The sequence below is a fragment of the Rana temporaria genome, chromosome 6 (assembly GCF_905171775.1).
Source record: "Rana temporaria chromosome 6, aRanTem1.1, whole genome shotgun sequence".
NCBI lineage: Eukaryota > Metazoa > Chordata > Amphibia > Anura > Ranidae > Rana > Rana temporaria.
In genome coordinates, this window is record NC_053494.1 from 30,372,383 (window position 1) to 30,386,458 (window position 14,076).

General features: G+C 47.1%; 1 protein-coding gene across 1 annotated transcript in view; it reads right to left on the reverse strand.

Annotated features, from left to right (window-relative positions):
• Window positions 1–14,076, reverse strand: part of ADCY9 (adenylate cyclase 9) — a 139,638-nt gene that overhangs the window by 9,924 nt on the left and 115,638 nt on the right. Inside the window, exons 3-6 of the mRNA XM_040356568.1 lie at window positions 8,241–8,342; window positions 6,995–7,215; window positions 4,797–4,899; window positions 1,556–1,764 (exon numbers count right to left, since the gene is read on the reverse strand). Coding sequence (XP_040212502.1) covers window positions 1,556–1,764; window positions 4,797–4,899; window positions 6,995–7,215; window positions 8,241–8,342 — 635 coding nt within the window. The remainder of the gene's footprint in view (window positions 1–1,555; window positions 1,765–4,796; window positions 4,900–6,994; window positions 7,216–8,240; window positions 8,343–14,076) is intronic.

A 14,076-nucleotide genomic window follows, 5' to 3' on the forward strand; every position in this document is an offset into this window, starting at 1 on the left:
TCCCTCTAACATAATACCAAAGTGGTGATGTTTACCCCTACTGATACTGAAATTCCACTCCCGCTGGCCAAGATCTGGCCCTCCTGAAGTCTGAAGGACTGTAAACCGGCGCTTTGTTTAGAAAATTTGAAGACCCCTGAACTAAACATGTGGCTTTGCTCCGCATTAGCAAAACATAGCTTCACTTTAAGGTATTTGGGGCTCCGAAATATAGACCATCGTCTTCTTAAATACTAGACATGTGCAGACTGGAATATTTTGTTTCGTTTTCGTTTGGAAAATAAATTTATTTAGTTACTCCCGAAAATCGTTTTGATTTATTTCGTTTTTCGTTGGGGAATAGCTTTCGTCCGAAAATCCAATAATACTTGGTTTCTGTCGAATGGTCAAAAGAATATTCGACGGAACGTCGAAACTTTATGTCGAATCGTACATTTCCGTTCGAATATTCAGCCTACAAGAATTCTAATGTTGTATGACTAGTAATAATGTCGAATCTATTCTCTATAATGTCGAATCTATTTTCTCATAAATCGAAATCTATTCTCTGTAATGTCGAATCTATTATTTCTATAGTGTCGAATCTTTTCTCTATGATGTCGAATCTTTTCTCTATGATGTCGAATCTTTTCTCTATGATGTCAAATCTTTTCTCTATGATGTTGAATCTTTTCTCTATGGAGCTGCGGTGGCTCAACGCGATTGGCACTGCGCTGACAAGCCATTCACCTCTGCAGCTAGGGGTTCGGATCCCGGTCTCAGCTACATGTGAATTGAGTTTGGTGGTCTCAGCCCGGCTCCCGGTGGGTGTGCTATGCGAGGTAAGCCTGAGCTTAGTACGCCCACCCCCCACAAAAACCACCACACTTACACGCACTCGAAATTGGGTTAACATCACGCACTTTGACCACGCGGTCTCTAAAAAGAGAGGCGAAGGACTAACGGGGCTGGTTGAGCGGGCAAATCCTCTCACTCCCTTATAGGGAGTCCCTCTGCCCCGTTGGGCTTCAAAGCGGAGCAGGTAGGGCGGGCTGTGTGGGAGGACCCCCTCACACACCTGCCATTGCCACCCGGGGCATGGAGAAAGGTGGCAGATTGCCTCTGGGGGAGGCCTGCCTACTCCCAACTCCTGCAGTCCGGCTCCTCTCTCGAGTACACGCACAAAATACACCTTTAAAAAAAAGAAAAAGAAAAAAAAAGAATCTTTTGATCTATGATGTCGAATCTTTTCTCTATGATGTCAAATCTTTTCTCTATAATGTCGAATCTTTTCTCTATATCGAATTTTTACCGCAACGAAAACGAAAATAAAGCATTTTTATGTCGGATCTTTCGGTTTTCGTTTCTTGCGCTTTCGTTATCGTTTGTTAAAACGATAACGAAAAAACACGATTTTCGGTCGAAAATGCAATCTAACGAAAACGAATGCACATATCTATTAAATACCTCTTCCATCACATTTCAGGTCTCCAATGGTACAATCCCAAACAAAATTCCCTCTTGCTAGTTGCCTGTCTCTGGCTTCAATACCTTCCCTGGTGTTTCATTTACTCACCTGATAGAGACAAGTAAGGAGAGAAACCCCAAGAAGCCGCAGACAACAAGGACGATGATCACCAGTGTTGTTGGGGATGTAGGAACTGTAGGTGGCTTCAGGAAACAAGCAATGGAGAGGAGGAGGAAGATGAAGAAACACAAGAAGACATCAAGCAAAGAGCTGAACGTGGCACTGGCAAATGTTTTTACTGGAGCCATCCGCATCACCTGCAGATAGAGGAAGCAGTGTTACTATCATTTAACCACTTAAGCCCCGGACCATATTGCTGGTCGAAGACCAGAGCACTTTTTGCGAATTCGGCACTGCGAAACTTTAACTGACAATTGCGCGGTCATGTGACGTTGCTCCCAAACAAAATTGGCGTCCTATTTTTCCCACAAATAGAGCTTTCTTTTGGTGGTATTTGATCACCTCTGCGGTTTTTAGTTTTTGCGCTATAAACAAAAATAGAGCGACTATTTTGAAAAAAATGAATATTTTTTACTTTTTACCATAATAAATATCCCCCAAAAATATATAAAAAAAACTATTTTTTCCTTAGTTTAGGCCGATACGTATTCTTCTACATATTTTTCGTAAAAAAAAATCGCAATAAGTGTTTATTGATTGGTTTGCGCAAAAGTTATAGCGTTTACAACATAGGGGGTCGTTTTATGGCATTTTTATTAATATTTTTTTTTTTTACTAGTAATGGCGGCGATCAGCGTTTTTTTTTTCGGTACTGCGACATTATGGCGGACACTTCGGACACTTTTGACACATTTTTGGGACCATTGGCATTTTTATAGCGATCAGTGCTATAAAAATGCATTGATTACTATACAAATGCCACTGGCAGGGAAGGGGTTAACACTAGGGGGCGGGGAAGGGGTTAAGTATGTTCCCTGGGTGTGTTCTAACTGTAGGGGGAGGGGTGGACTCACTAGGGGAAATGACTGATCACTGTACATTGTATGAACAGACGGTCAGGCATTTCTCCCCTGACAGGACCGGGAGCTGTGTGTTTACACACACAGCTCCCGGTTCTCGCTCTGTAACGAGCGATCGTGGGTGCCCGGCGGTGATCGCGAGTCAGGAGCGAGCGGGGGGGTGCGCGCGTGCCCCTTTTTGCTGCTGGGAGTGATGACGTAGATCTACGTGATCTCGCCCAGCAGAGCCGACCTGCCGCCGTAAAACTGCGGCGGCTGGTCGGCCAGCAGGTAAACAGTCAGTCCACCTAAGACTAGGACTTCTGTTATGAAGGAAAGGTTGTCAGTTAAATTTCCTATAGCTCTCAGCGACTCTATTGCCCCGTACACACGACCGGAAATTCCGAAAACAAAACCGTGGATTTTTTCTCCGATGGATGTTGGCTCAAACTTGTATTGCATACACAAAAATTCCGAACGCGGAGAACGCGGTCACGTACAAGACGTACCACAGCCAGGCCTGGATTTCCCACAAGGCCACCGAGGCCAGGCCTTGGGGCGGCAGGGCGCAGAGGGGGCAGCAGCGGCATGGAGTCCCCTGTCTCCTGTCCCTGCTGTCGATGTACACAGTGAGAGGGGTGAGTTGTGCTCTTCCCATCTCAGCTGTGACAGGAGTTCTAGCACAGTGCTAGGACTCCTGTTTTTGGAGGTGACAGGGTCAATAAAGAGAACCTTTCACCTCCAATTGCCATCACACAGGGAATGATTTTCTCCTGTGTAATAGCAATAAAGTTAAGTAAAGAAAAAAAAATGGTTAAAAAGTAAAGAATAAAAAAAAATATTAAAAATTATACAAAAAAAAAAAAAAAGGAAACGACAAGCTGGAAAAAAAAAAAAAAAAAAAAAACATTTGAACTAACCGTGCCGCCCCTGCCACCTGGTTGCCATTCCCTGTTGATTTGGGGGGGGGGGGGGTGGTTTGGTTGGCGGGGAGGGGGTGCATTGCGGAACCTGGCCTTGGGGCGGCAGGGAGAGCAAATCCGGCCCTGACCACAGCACTAGTAAAGGGAAGTTCAATACCAGTCGTGTTAGTAGAAGTTTGGTGAGAGACCTCATGCTTTTTAGTCCGTTTTACTGACACCAGTACGCTACTTTTAAAAGCACACGATTAATCTGTCTTACACAAGGGCCCTTTTTTTTAGCTACAAATAATGTGCACCAAACTAAACTTATATGCAGTGTCGGCTGGTGCTCAAATTTTTTTGGGGGGTGCAAAAAAAAACAAAAAACACATCAATTGCAGCCACTGTGCCCATCAAACGCCGCCACTGTACCCATAAATTGCCACCACTGTGCCATCAAACACAGCCACTGTACCCATCAAACGCAGCCACTGTGCCCATCAAACGCAGCCACTGTGCCCATCAAACACAGCCACTGTGCCCATCAAATGCAGCCACTGTGCCCATCAAACGCAGCCACTGTGCCCATCAAACGCAGCCACTGTGCCCATCATATGCAGCCACTGTACCCTTAAATTGCAGCCACCGTGCCATCAAACGCATCTACTGTGCCCATCAAACGCCGCCACTGTACCCATAAATTGCCACCACCGTGCCATCAAACGCAGCTACTGTGCCCATCATTTGCTTTCCTAACACACAGCTGAGTGAACTGCGAGCACCCAGCATAACGCTCACTGTTCACCTTTGACACCTAAAAGAGGGGTGGCAGGAGAGAGGGGGCGGCACCCGTGCGCCCCTTATGGAAGCACTGCCACTGCTTATATGGTACCTTTTCCTGCACTTAGCCACCTCTGCCAGTCTAAGGGCCACTGTCAACCGGCTTTGGGCTTGAGATGCCAATGAGATCATTCAGAATTAATTTACAGATGCATATGACCTGCTGTTGACCTTCTTCTGACCTGCATTTGAGCAGCACCAAGCAAACAAAAGCCAGTCAATGCAGGCCCTGTTCCCGAACAAGCAAGCTGCACAGTTGCCTGTCAAAATCTTCCCAGAAGGCATGAGCCGTGCATTCACCATTTATTACTATGGAGAGTACTCTGGGCTCTGGAGACAGAGGAAGCTACCATTACCATTTTATTGCGTCAATAAATGATTTAACGTTACAGCAATATACAGTCCCATAAATTCTATATTAGACCGTCCTTTTCATGTTTGCACTTTGCTGAGCAGATGTTGGCTGTCTGGTGCAGATAAACTATATTCAGTTTGGAGCCCGACTCTACTGAGCGGAATAATTACTGTCTATCATGGACTATATATGGCTGCTCTATTATGATGTGTAACAATGCTTCGGATTATTACCTCCTCCTGGTAGCTGGCTCGATATGACATTTCCAGCTCCTTGTCTTGAAAGTTTAGGCTGAAGCGGTTAATTGGCGGCTTGAAGAAGTAATCTTTCATTAGGCTGGAAAACAGGAACAGGTCAGCGAGGAAAGCTTTGATATCTTTTATAGCTTATGAAGATTTGACCAACCCAGTTTCTACCACCTACAATGCCCATATGTGTATAATGACCAGTGTCCATATATAAAGTATGTATATTGATTAGTCCTATGTGTTCTCCTATGATGTCCATGTATGTTTATAATAATCAGTCCACATACTAGCCCACAGGTGTCAAACACAAGGCCCGCGGGCCGAATCCGGCCCTCCAGGCTATTTCATGTGGCCCTCGCACCTTTGCTGCAGCTCCACCCCTCCTCTGGTCCTCCTCCAAACCCCTACTGGAAGGAAAATGATAAATGGTTTTCAATTTTTTTTACAAATAAATATGTGAAAAGTGTGGCGTACATTTGTATGGCGCCCCCCGGAGTCAATACTTTGTAGAACCTCCTTTCACTGCAATTACAGCTGCAAGTCTTTTTGGGGATGTCTCTGCCAGCTTTGCACATCTAGAGAGGGACATTTTTGCCCATTCTTCTTTGCAAAATATCTCAAGCTCTGTCAGATTGGATGGAGAGCGTCTGTAAACAGCGATTTACAAGTCTTGCCACAGATTCTCAATTGGATTTAGGTCTGGACTTTGACTGGGTCATTCTAACACATGAGTATGCTTTGATCTAAACCATTCCATTGTAGCTCTGGCTGTATGTTTAGGGTTGTTGTCCTGCTGGAAGGTGAACCTTCGCCCCAGTCTCAAGTCTTTTGCAGAGTCTAATAGGTTTTCTTCTAAGATTGCCCTGTATTTGGCTCCATCCAGCTTTCCTGTCCCTTCTGAAGAAAAGCATCTCCACAACATGATACTGCCACCACCATGTTTCACAGTGGGGATGGTGTGTTCAGAGTGATGTGCAGCGTTAGTTTTCCATCACACATGGTGTTTTGTTTTTAGCCCAAAACGTTACATTTTGACCAGAGCCCCTTCTTACACATGGTTGCTGTGTCCCCCACATGGCTTCTCACAAACTACAAACAGGACTTCTTATGGTTTTCTTTCAACAATGGCTTTCTTCTTGCCACTCTTCCATAAAGGTCAGATTTGTGGAGAGCACGACTAATAGTTGTCCTGTGGACAGATTCTCCCACCTGAGCTGTGGATCTCTGCAGCTCCTCCAGAGTTACCATGGGCCTCTTGGCTGATTCTCTAATTAATGCTCTCCTTGCCCGGCCTGTCAGTTTAGGTGGACGGCCATGTCTTGGTAGGTTTGCAGTTGTGCCATACTCTTTCATTTTTCAGATGATGAATTGAACAGAGCTCTGTGAGATGTTCAAAGCTTGGGATATTTTTTTAAAACCTAACCCTGCTTTATACTTCTCCACAACTTTATCCCTGACCTGTCTGGTATGTTGCTTGGGCTTCATGAGGCTGTGGGTTTACTAAGGTTCTCTAACAAACCTCTGAGGTCTTCACAGAACAGCTGTATTTATACTGAGATTAAATTAAACACAGGTGGACTCTATTAATTAGGTGACTTCTGAAGGTAATTGGTTTCACAAAAGTTATCAGGGTAAAGGGGGCTGAATACAAATACACACCACACTTTTCACATATTTATTTGTAAAAAAAAAAAAATTATCAATTTCCTTCCACTTCACAATTATGTGCCACTTTGTGTTGGTCTATCACATAAAATCCCAATAAAATACATTTAAGTTTTTTGGTTGTAACATGACAAAATGTGGACTATTTCAAGGGGTATGAATACTTTTTCAAGGCACTGTATCTCTACTAAAGACTGGTACACACAAAGTTTTTTTTTCCATTTAACCCAGTGGCCTGAATGAAAAAAAAACAAGGCATATTGGGTAGGAGCTTGCTGTACTAACTATGCGATCTTAGTACAGCGATCTCACCGCTAAGCTATTGTGTTCTGACAGGGGGACTAACGCCCACCCCCTCCCTCCCCCTGCCAGAACACACCGGTCAGCACCCACAGCCATTGGCTGCCAGCACTGATCGGATGCTGGTTATCAGAAGCCGGACATTCGGCTTGACTATTCTTTTCTGAAAGAACTCATTGGCTCATGTTTTGTAATGTTACCTAAATACTTGCAATTACCTGTCCTCTTTAATGACTTCTACAAAGTGGGCATCTGTCTTCTCCCGGATGTTTTTGAAGCGGAGGGGGAGCAAAGCAGACTGGTCCATACTGACCCCACACCAGCGACCCTTTTCTTGGAGCATCTCGTAAAGGGAGGCCTGGCTGTTGTTCAGGGTATCTTCTGGAGGGGGGCTCAAGAGACCATTCTGGGTCTTTAAGTGCCGACCAATGGCTGTAGGCTGTAAGAAAGGAATCCAGATATGTGATACCCTCACCCATCTCTGCATTTTATAGAAAGATTACATATACTTGGGTAGATTCAGGTAGCAATTACGCCTGCGTATCCATAGATACGCAGCGTAATTGCTAAGTAGCGCCGGCGTATCTACTTTCTGTATTCAGAAAGCTAGATACGCCGACTGTAGCCTAAGATACGACTGGCATAAGTCTCTTACGCCGTCGTATCTTAGGGTGCATACTTACGGTGGCCGCTAGGTGGCGCTCCGGTAGTTTTCAGCGTAGAGTATGCAAATTGCATACTTACGCCGATTCACAAACTTACATGCGCCCTGCGTTCGGTTTTTACGTCGTTTGCGTAAGTCGGGTTCGCCGTAAGGCTGCTCCTGCTATTAGGAGGCGCAGCCAATGATAAGTATGGACGTCGTTCCCGCGTCGCGATTTTCAAATTTTGCGTCGTTTGCGTAACTCGTTCGTGAATGGCGCTGGACGCCATTTACGTTCACGTCGAAGCCAATGACGTCCTTGCGACGTCATTTACCGCAATGCACGTCGGGAAATTTTCCAGACGGAGCATGCGCAGTACGTAATTTAAATGATCCACGCCCCCTACGGGATCATTTAAATTACGCGCGCTTACGCCGGCCCCTTTTACGATACGCCGCCGCAAATTACGGAGCAAATGCTTCGTGAATGCAGCGTAGCTCCAGTAATTTACGGAGGCGTATCGTAAAAACGATACGCTGCGCCGCCGTATCAGTACGCGCCCCTACCTGAATCTGGGCCACTGTGTATATATATATATATAATTAGAGCTGCACGATTCTGGCCAAAATGAGAATCACAATTTTTTTTGCTTAGAATGAAGATCACGATTCTCTCACGATTCTCACGGCGTAAAATTTTACATTTATACAAAAAGAAAATGTATTCTTCTACATATTTTTGGTAAAAAAAAAGAAAAAAATCGCAATAATCCAAAACTAACCAAACAATTTTGGTGGACTAATCCATTAACTGGACCTACCTTATTGGCTGGTCCTTTCCATTCATCTGGGGTTCCATTGGCTGCAGAAGCAACTTCCTCCACTCTCTCTCGGACTCCTGAGTCTCCACATGTTGGACAGCTCTGAAAGCCATAGATATATCAGGCAATGCATTCTCAAATCATTTTCACTGTCTGTATTGCCACCTAAAGGATAACCAACCTTAGCTACACTATAAATGATCCAAAATGTTTTCATCCTGATGCCGCGTACACGCGATCATTTTTCGGCATGAAAAAAAACGAAGTTTTTCCAACTTCATCATTAAAACGACGTTGCCCACACACCACCGTTTAAAAAAATGCTCTAGCAAAGCGCGGTGACGTACAACATGTACGACGGCACTATAAAGGGGAAGTTTCATGCGGATGACGCCACCCTTTGGGCTGCTTTAGCTGATTTCCTGTTAGTAAAAGACGATTCGCGATTTTTACAGCGTGATGAATGTGCTTACTCCATTACGAATGGTAGTTATCCCAATGCGCATGCTCAGAATCACGTCGGATCAACTCCCTAAGATACGACGGATTACTGCCTATGGCGTGAACCTAACCTACGCCCAGCCATATTCACGTCCAACGTAAACAACGTAAAATACGACGGCTTGAGTTCCCTGGTCCATACCTTTGCATGGGTTGCGCCTCATATATGGGGAATAACTTTACGCCGGATGTACGACTTACGCAAACCATGTATATTATGCGCCGGGCGCAAGTACTTTTCGTGAATCGGCGTATCTCCCTCATTTGCATATCTGCATAAAAAATCCATGGGAGCGGCAAATGCGCCCATCGTAAATATGCGCCCACGATACGCCGGCGTAGGCAAGTTACGTCGGTTGGATGAAGCCTATTTTTAGGCGTATATAAGTTTGTTGGCACGGCGCATAGATACGACGGCATGCGAGGGATGGCGGCTGATCGGACATGTACGGTGAGTCTGTACAGACGACCAAACATGTCCGACGGAGAGGCTTCCAGCGGACATGTTTCTTAGCATGCTAAGAAACATTTGTCCGCCGAAAAACGGTCGGCTGGACAAATGCCCGCTGAAAACCTGTCCGATCGGCCGTACACACGACCGAACATGTCTGCTGAAACTGGTCCGCGGACCAGTTTCAGCAGACATGTTCGGTCGTGTGTACGGGGCCTTATGCGGCGTATCTCGAGATACGTCGGCGTAAGTGCTTTGTGAATACGGGCCTATATATTTAAAAAAAAATTGTCAAATATATTTTATATAGATAAAATAAAAAATATTAAAAAATAAAAATCATTGTGCCAAAATAAAATAAAGTAAAATACTTTCTGGAAAACATTAGAATGACACCACAAGAGGCGCACCTTTTGAAAATGGTGCTTATCGTCCTACAGGGTCACACAAAAGAACTGCAGGGGTCTGCTCGGTGCATTGTGGGAAACGTGACATTGATGTGCTCACGTCCTTAAAGTTAGGGATATGATGTGTGTATGTCTATTCCGCGCCGCAATCTCAGCAGGCAGCCCGGGGATATTAATAGATTGGGATTCAATGGGAGCCTCATTAAGGCTGCACTCCCTCCACACGGCCATGGGGAGAAGGACCCGGGGGTGCTGTAATTAATTGCTGCTAATGAGGAAAGAGGGTGGCAGGGGATTTATCCTGGGCACAATCTCTTAGCATCCTGCAGAGATCAACCATTAACCCCTATCTGACTTGTGTACAGTCGGCATACCAAAGTTATTTAGGGGCCACCAAACACATATTACGTGGCGATTTGTGTGAAAACAAGTTTTTAGGAAAACAACATTTGGATATAATTGAGGTCCTTCAGTTTCCAAAAATACTGCAAATCTGTGGTCACTTGAACTCCCTTTATCCTTTGAAATTTTTTGGCTTTTCTAACACTAAACAGCAACACACGAAATCAAACTGTGAAGTGCTACTGTGTCATTCAAGAAATATTACAATTAACACATGCTGAAGAAATATGGAGGCTGCTGCTAAAGGGCTCATTTGGTCTCTGAAGAGCGATCTGCATTCAGATCAGTCTTCATAGAACATTTGACAGGCAGCGAGGAGGTGTTGTATCACACAACCACGTGCATTGCACAGACACTATGGCCCAGATTCACAAAGCACTTGCGCCGACGTATATCGAGATAGGCCGCGTAAATGCAAATATGCGGCGTTGTATCTGTGCGCCGTGCCCACAAAACTAAGATACGCCTAAAACAGGCTTCGTTCCACCGACGTAACTTGCCTACGCTGGCGTAGAGTGGGCGCATATTTACGCTGGACACATTTGGCGCTCCCATTGACTTTCTATTCAAATATGCAAATGAGGGAGATACGCCGATTCACGATCGTACATGCGCCCGACGCAGGCTACGACTGGTGCGCGTAAGTTGTACGTCCGGCGTAAAGTTAAGCCCCATAAAGCAGGTGTAACTCAGCAGCATCCATGCAAAGGGCTGCACCAGGGAACACAAGCCCGCGTATTTTTATTTATGAATATGACTGGGCGTAGGTTACGTTCACGCCGTAGGCAGTGATCCGGCGTATCTTAGGCAGTTGTTCCGACGTGATTGTGAGCATGCGCACTGAGATGCGTCCACGGGACGGCGCATACGCCGTTCGTTATACGTATCTGTCTGGCGCTCGGCCCATCATTTGCATGGGGTCACGCCTCATTTGCATGGCTCATGCCCACTTCCACCTACGCCGGCTTACGCCTAGGAAACCCAGCGCAGTTTTGGGAGGAAGTGCTTTGTGAATTCGATGCTTGCCTCTCTGCGCTGCGTCGGCGTATCGTAAAGGATATACGCTACGGCGGCATATATATGCGCCGATGTCCGTAAATCCGGGCCTATATTGCCAAATGTATTGGCTTTACACCCACATGACCTTTAATGGCATCCCGGTCTTAGTCCGCAGGGTTCAATATTGAGGTGGCCCACCCTTTGCAGCTCTAACAGCTTTAGCTTATCTGGGAAGGTTGTCCACAAGGTTTAGGAGTGTGTCTATGGGAATGTTTGACCATTCTTCCAAAAGCCCATTTGTGAGGTCAGGCACTGATGTGGACAAGAAGGCCTGGCTCACAGTCTCCGCTCTAATTCATCCCAATGGTGTTCTATTGGGTTGGAACAGGAAGGGGCCATCTCCAAACTGTTCCCACAAAGTTAGGAGCATGAAATTGTCAAAATTTTCTTGGTATGCTGACGCCTTTTGAGTTCCCTTCACTGGAACCAAGAGGCCAAGCCCAACCTCTAAAAGACAACCCCACACTATAATTCCCCTGTAACGGAATGGCCCGTGATACCCAGAGACTTTTGAAGGATGCGGGGTACTCCTGTGCCAGCTTCACCAATGACTCTTGGGTCTAGGGTCATTCTATGTCCAATAGGGGCATAGGATGACTGAGAAATGATATCATGAATTACATGAGATGGGACAATAATGATAATTCATGTATTGTAGAATATCTTGAAATATTACAAGTTGTTAATTCTGACCCCAACAGGTCAATAGGAGAGTGACGCATTCAATGTGGCACATAGACTGTTGAGGTGCTAATTAAGTCTACCTGGCTGTAGTGATAAAAGCTTGCTGTGATTGCATTTTATTGTTTATTGTGCTAATTAAGTCTGCCTCTCAAGAACCTTTCATTGTGTGAAGTTCTATTGATGATAATATGTGTTGTGACTTAGTACCCTCTAAAGGTCAGATGTCTGACTTACGTCTAAAAAAGAAATGTGTATTGTGTAGCAGGTGAGAATAACTTATCGCGGAGTCAGGACGTCTGAGTAATGATTAGTAATTAGTTCATGTAGATTATCTGAATGTCATTATCTAAAGCAGGGGTGGGCAATTATTTTTTCGATGGGGCCACATGAGAAACTAAAAATATTTTGGAGGGCCGGGCCAAAAGGCTAAACTCAATACTGCATAAAATCAATTGTATTTCTTTATAAAAAGCAGTAAATATCATTGTTGGACAACTGGTACGAGTACTTGTTATAGACATGGCACAGGAGGGGGACAGAGGCTGGGGACATGGCACAGGAGGGGGACAGAGGCTGGGGACATGGCGCAGGAGGGGGACAGAGGCTGGGGACATGGCACAGGAGGGGGACAGAGGCTGGGGACATGGCACAGGAGGGGGACAGAGGCTGGGGACATGGCACAGGAGGGGGACAGAGGCTGGGGACATGGCACAGGAGGGGGACAGAGGCTGGGGACATGGCACAGGAGGGGGAGAGAGGCTGGGGACATGGCACAGGAGGGGGACAGAGGCTGGGGACATGGCACAGGAGGGGGACAGAGGCTGGGGACATGACACAGGAGGGGGACAGAGGCTGGGGACATGACACAGGAGGTGGACAGATGCTGGGGACATGACACAGGAGGGGGACAGAGGCTGGGGACATGACACAGGAGGGGGACAGAGGCTGGGGACATGACACAGGAGGGGGACAGACGCTGGGGACATGACACAGGAGGGGGACAGAGGCTGGGGACATGACACAGGAGGGGGACAGAGGCTGGGGACATGGCACAGGAGGGGGACAGAGGCTGGGGACATGGCACAGGAGGGGGACAGAGGCTGGGGACATGGCACAGGAGGGGGACAGAGGCTGGGGACATGACACAGGAGGGGGACAGAGGCTGGGGACATGACACAGGAGGTGGACAGATGCTGGGGACATGACACAGGAGGGGGACAGAGGCTGGGGACATGACACAGGAGGGGGACAGAGGCTGGGGACATGACACAGGAGGGGGACAGAGGCTGGGGACATGGCACAGGAGGGGGACAGAGGCTGGGGACATGGCACAGGAGGGGGACAGAGGCTGGGGACATGGCACAGGAGGGGGACAGAGGCTGGGGACATGACACAGGAGGGGGACAGAGGCTGGGGACATGACACAGGAGGTGGACAGATGCTGGGGACATGACACAGGAGGGGGACAGAGGCTGGGGACATGACACAGGAGGGGGACAGAGGCTGGGGACATGACACAGGAGGGGGACAGACGCTGGGGACATGACACAGGAGGGGGACAGAGGCTGGGGACATGACACAGGAGGGGGACAGACGCTGGGGACATGACACAGGAGGGGGACAGACGCTGGGGACAGGCAGCCACTGTTTAATCAATAACAATTGATTAAACAGTGGCTGCATGTGATGGCACAGTGGCTGCGTGTGATGGCACAGTGGCGACAATTGATGGCACAGTGGCTGCGTTTGATGGCACAGTGGCTGCGTTTGATGGCATGTCACAGTGGTGACAATTGATGGCACAGTGGCTGCGTTTGATGGCATGGCACAGTGGCGACAATTGATGGCACAGTGGCTGCGTTTGATGGCATGGCACAGTGGCGACAATTGATGGCACAGTGGCTGCGTTTGATGGAATGGCACAGTGGCGACAATTGATGGCACAGTGGCTGCCTGCATATGATGGGCACAGTGAGGCTTCAATTTTTTTGTTTGTTTTTTCGTCTGCGCCCCCCCCCCCCCCCAAAAAAAATTTGAGCACCAGCCGCAGGCCACTGGACAAACTAATGCAGACAGACAGTGCACAGTACCATGAGGAAGTAAAAGCTGCCCAGGCCCCCAGCACACATGCCACAGCTATACTTAAATTTCTTTCAGTGTCTGAGAGGCTGGCTTACACACACTGTCAGTCAGGTCGGTGGTCGGCCACACTCAGCACAGTCAGCACTGCAGCTCTCTCACCTCCTTGTCCACTCCTCAGCCCTCAACCCCACACTTCCCTGAGTTCCCTCACGCTGTGGACTCGAGATGGGCGGACGCAATTTGCAATTAG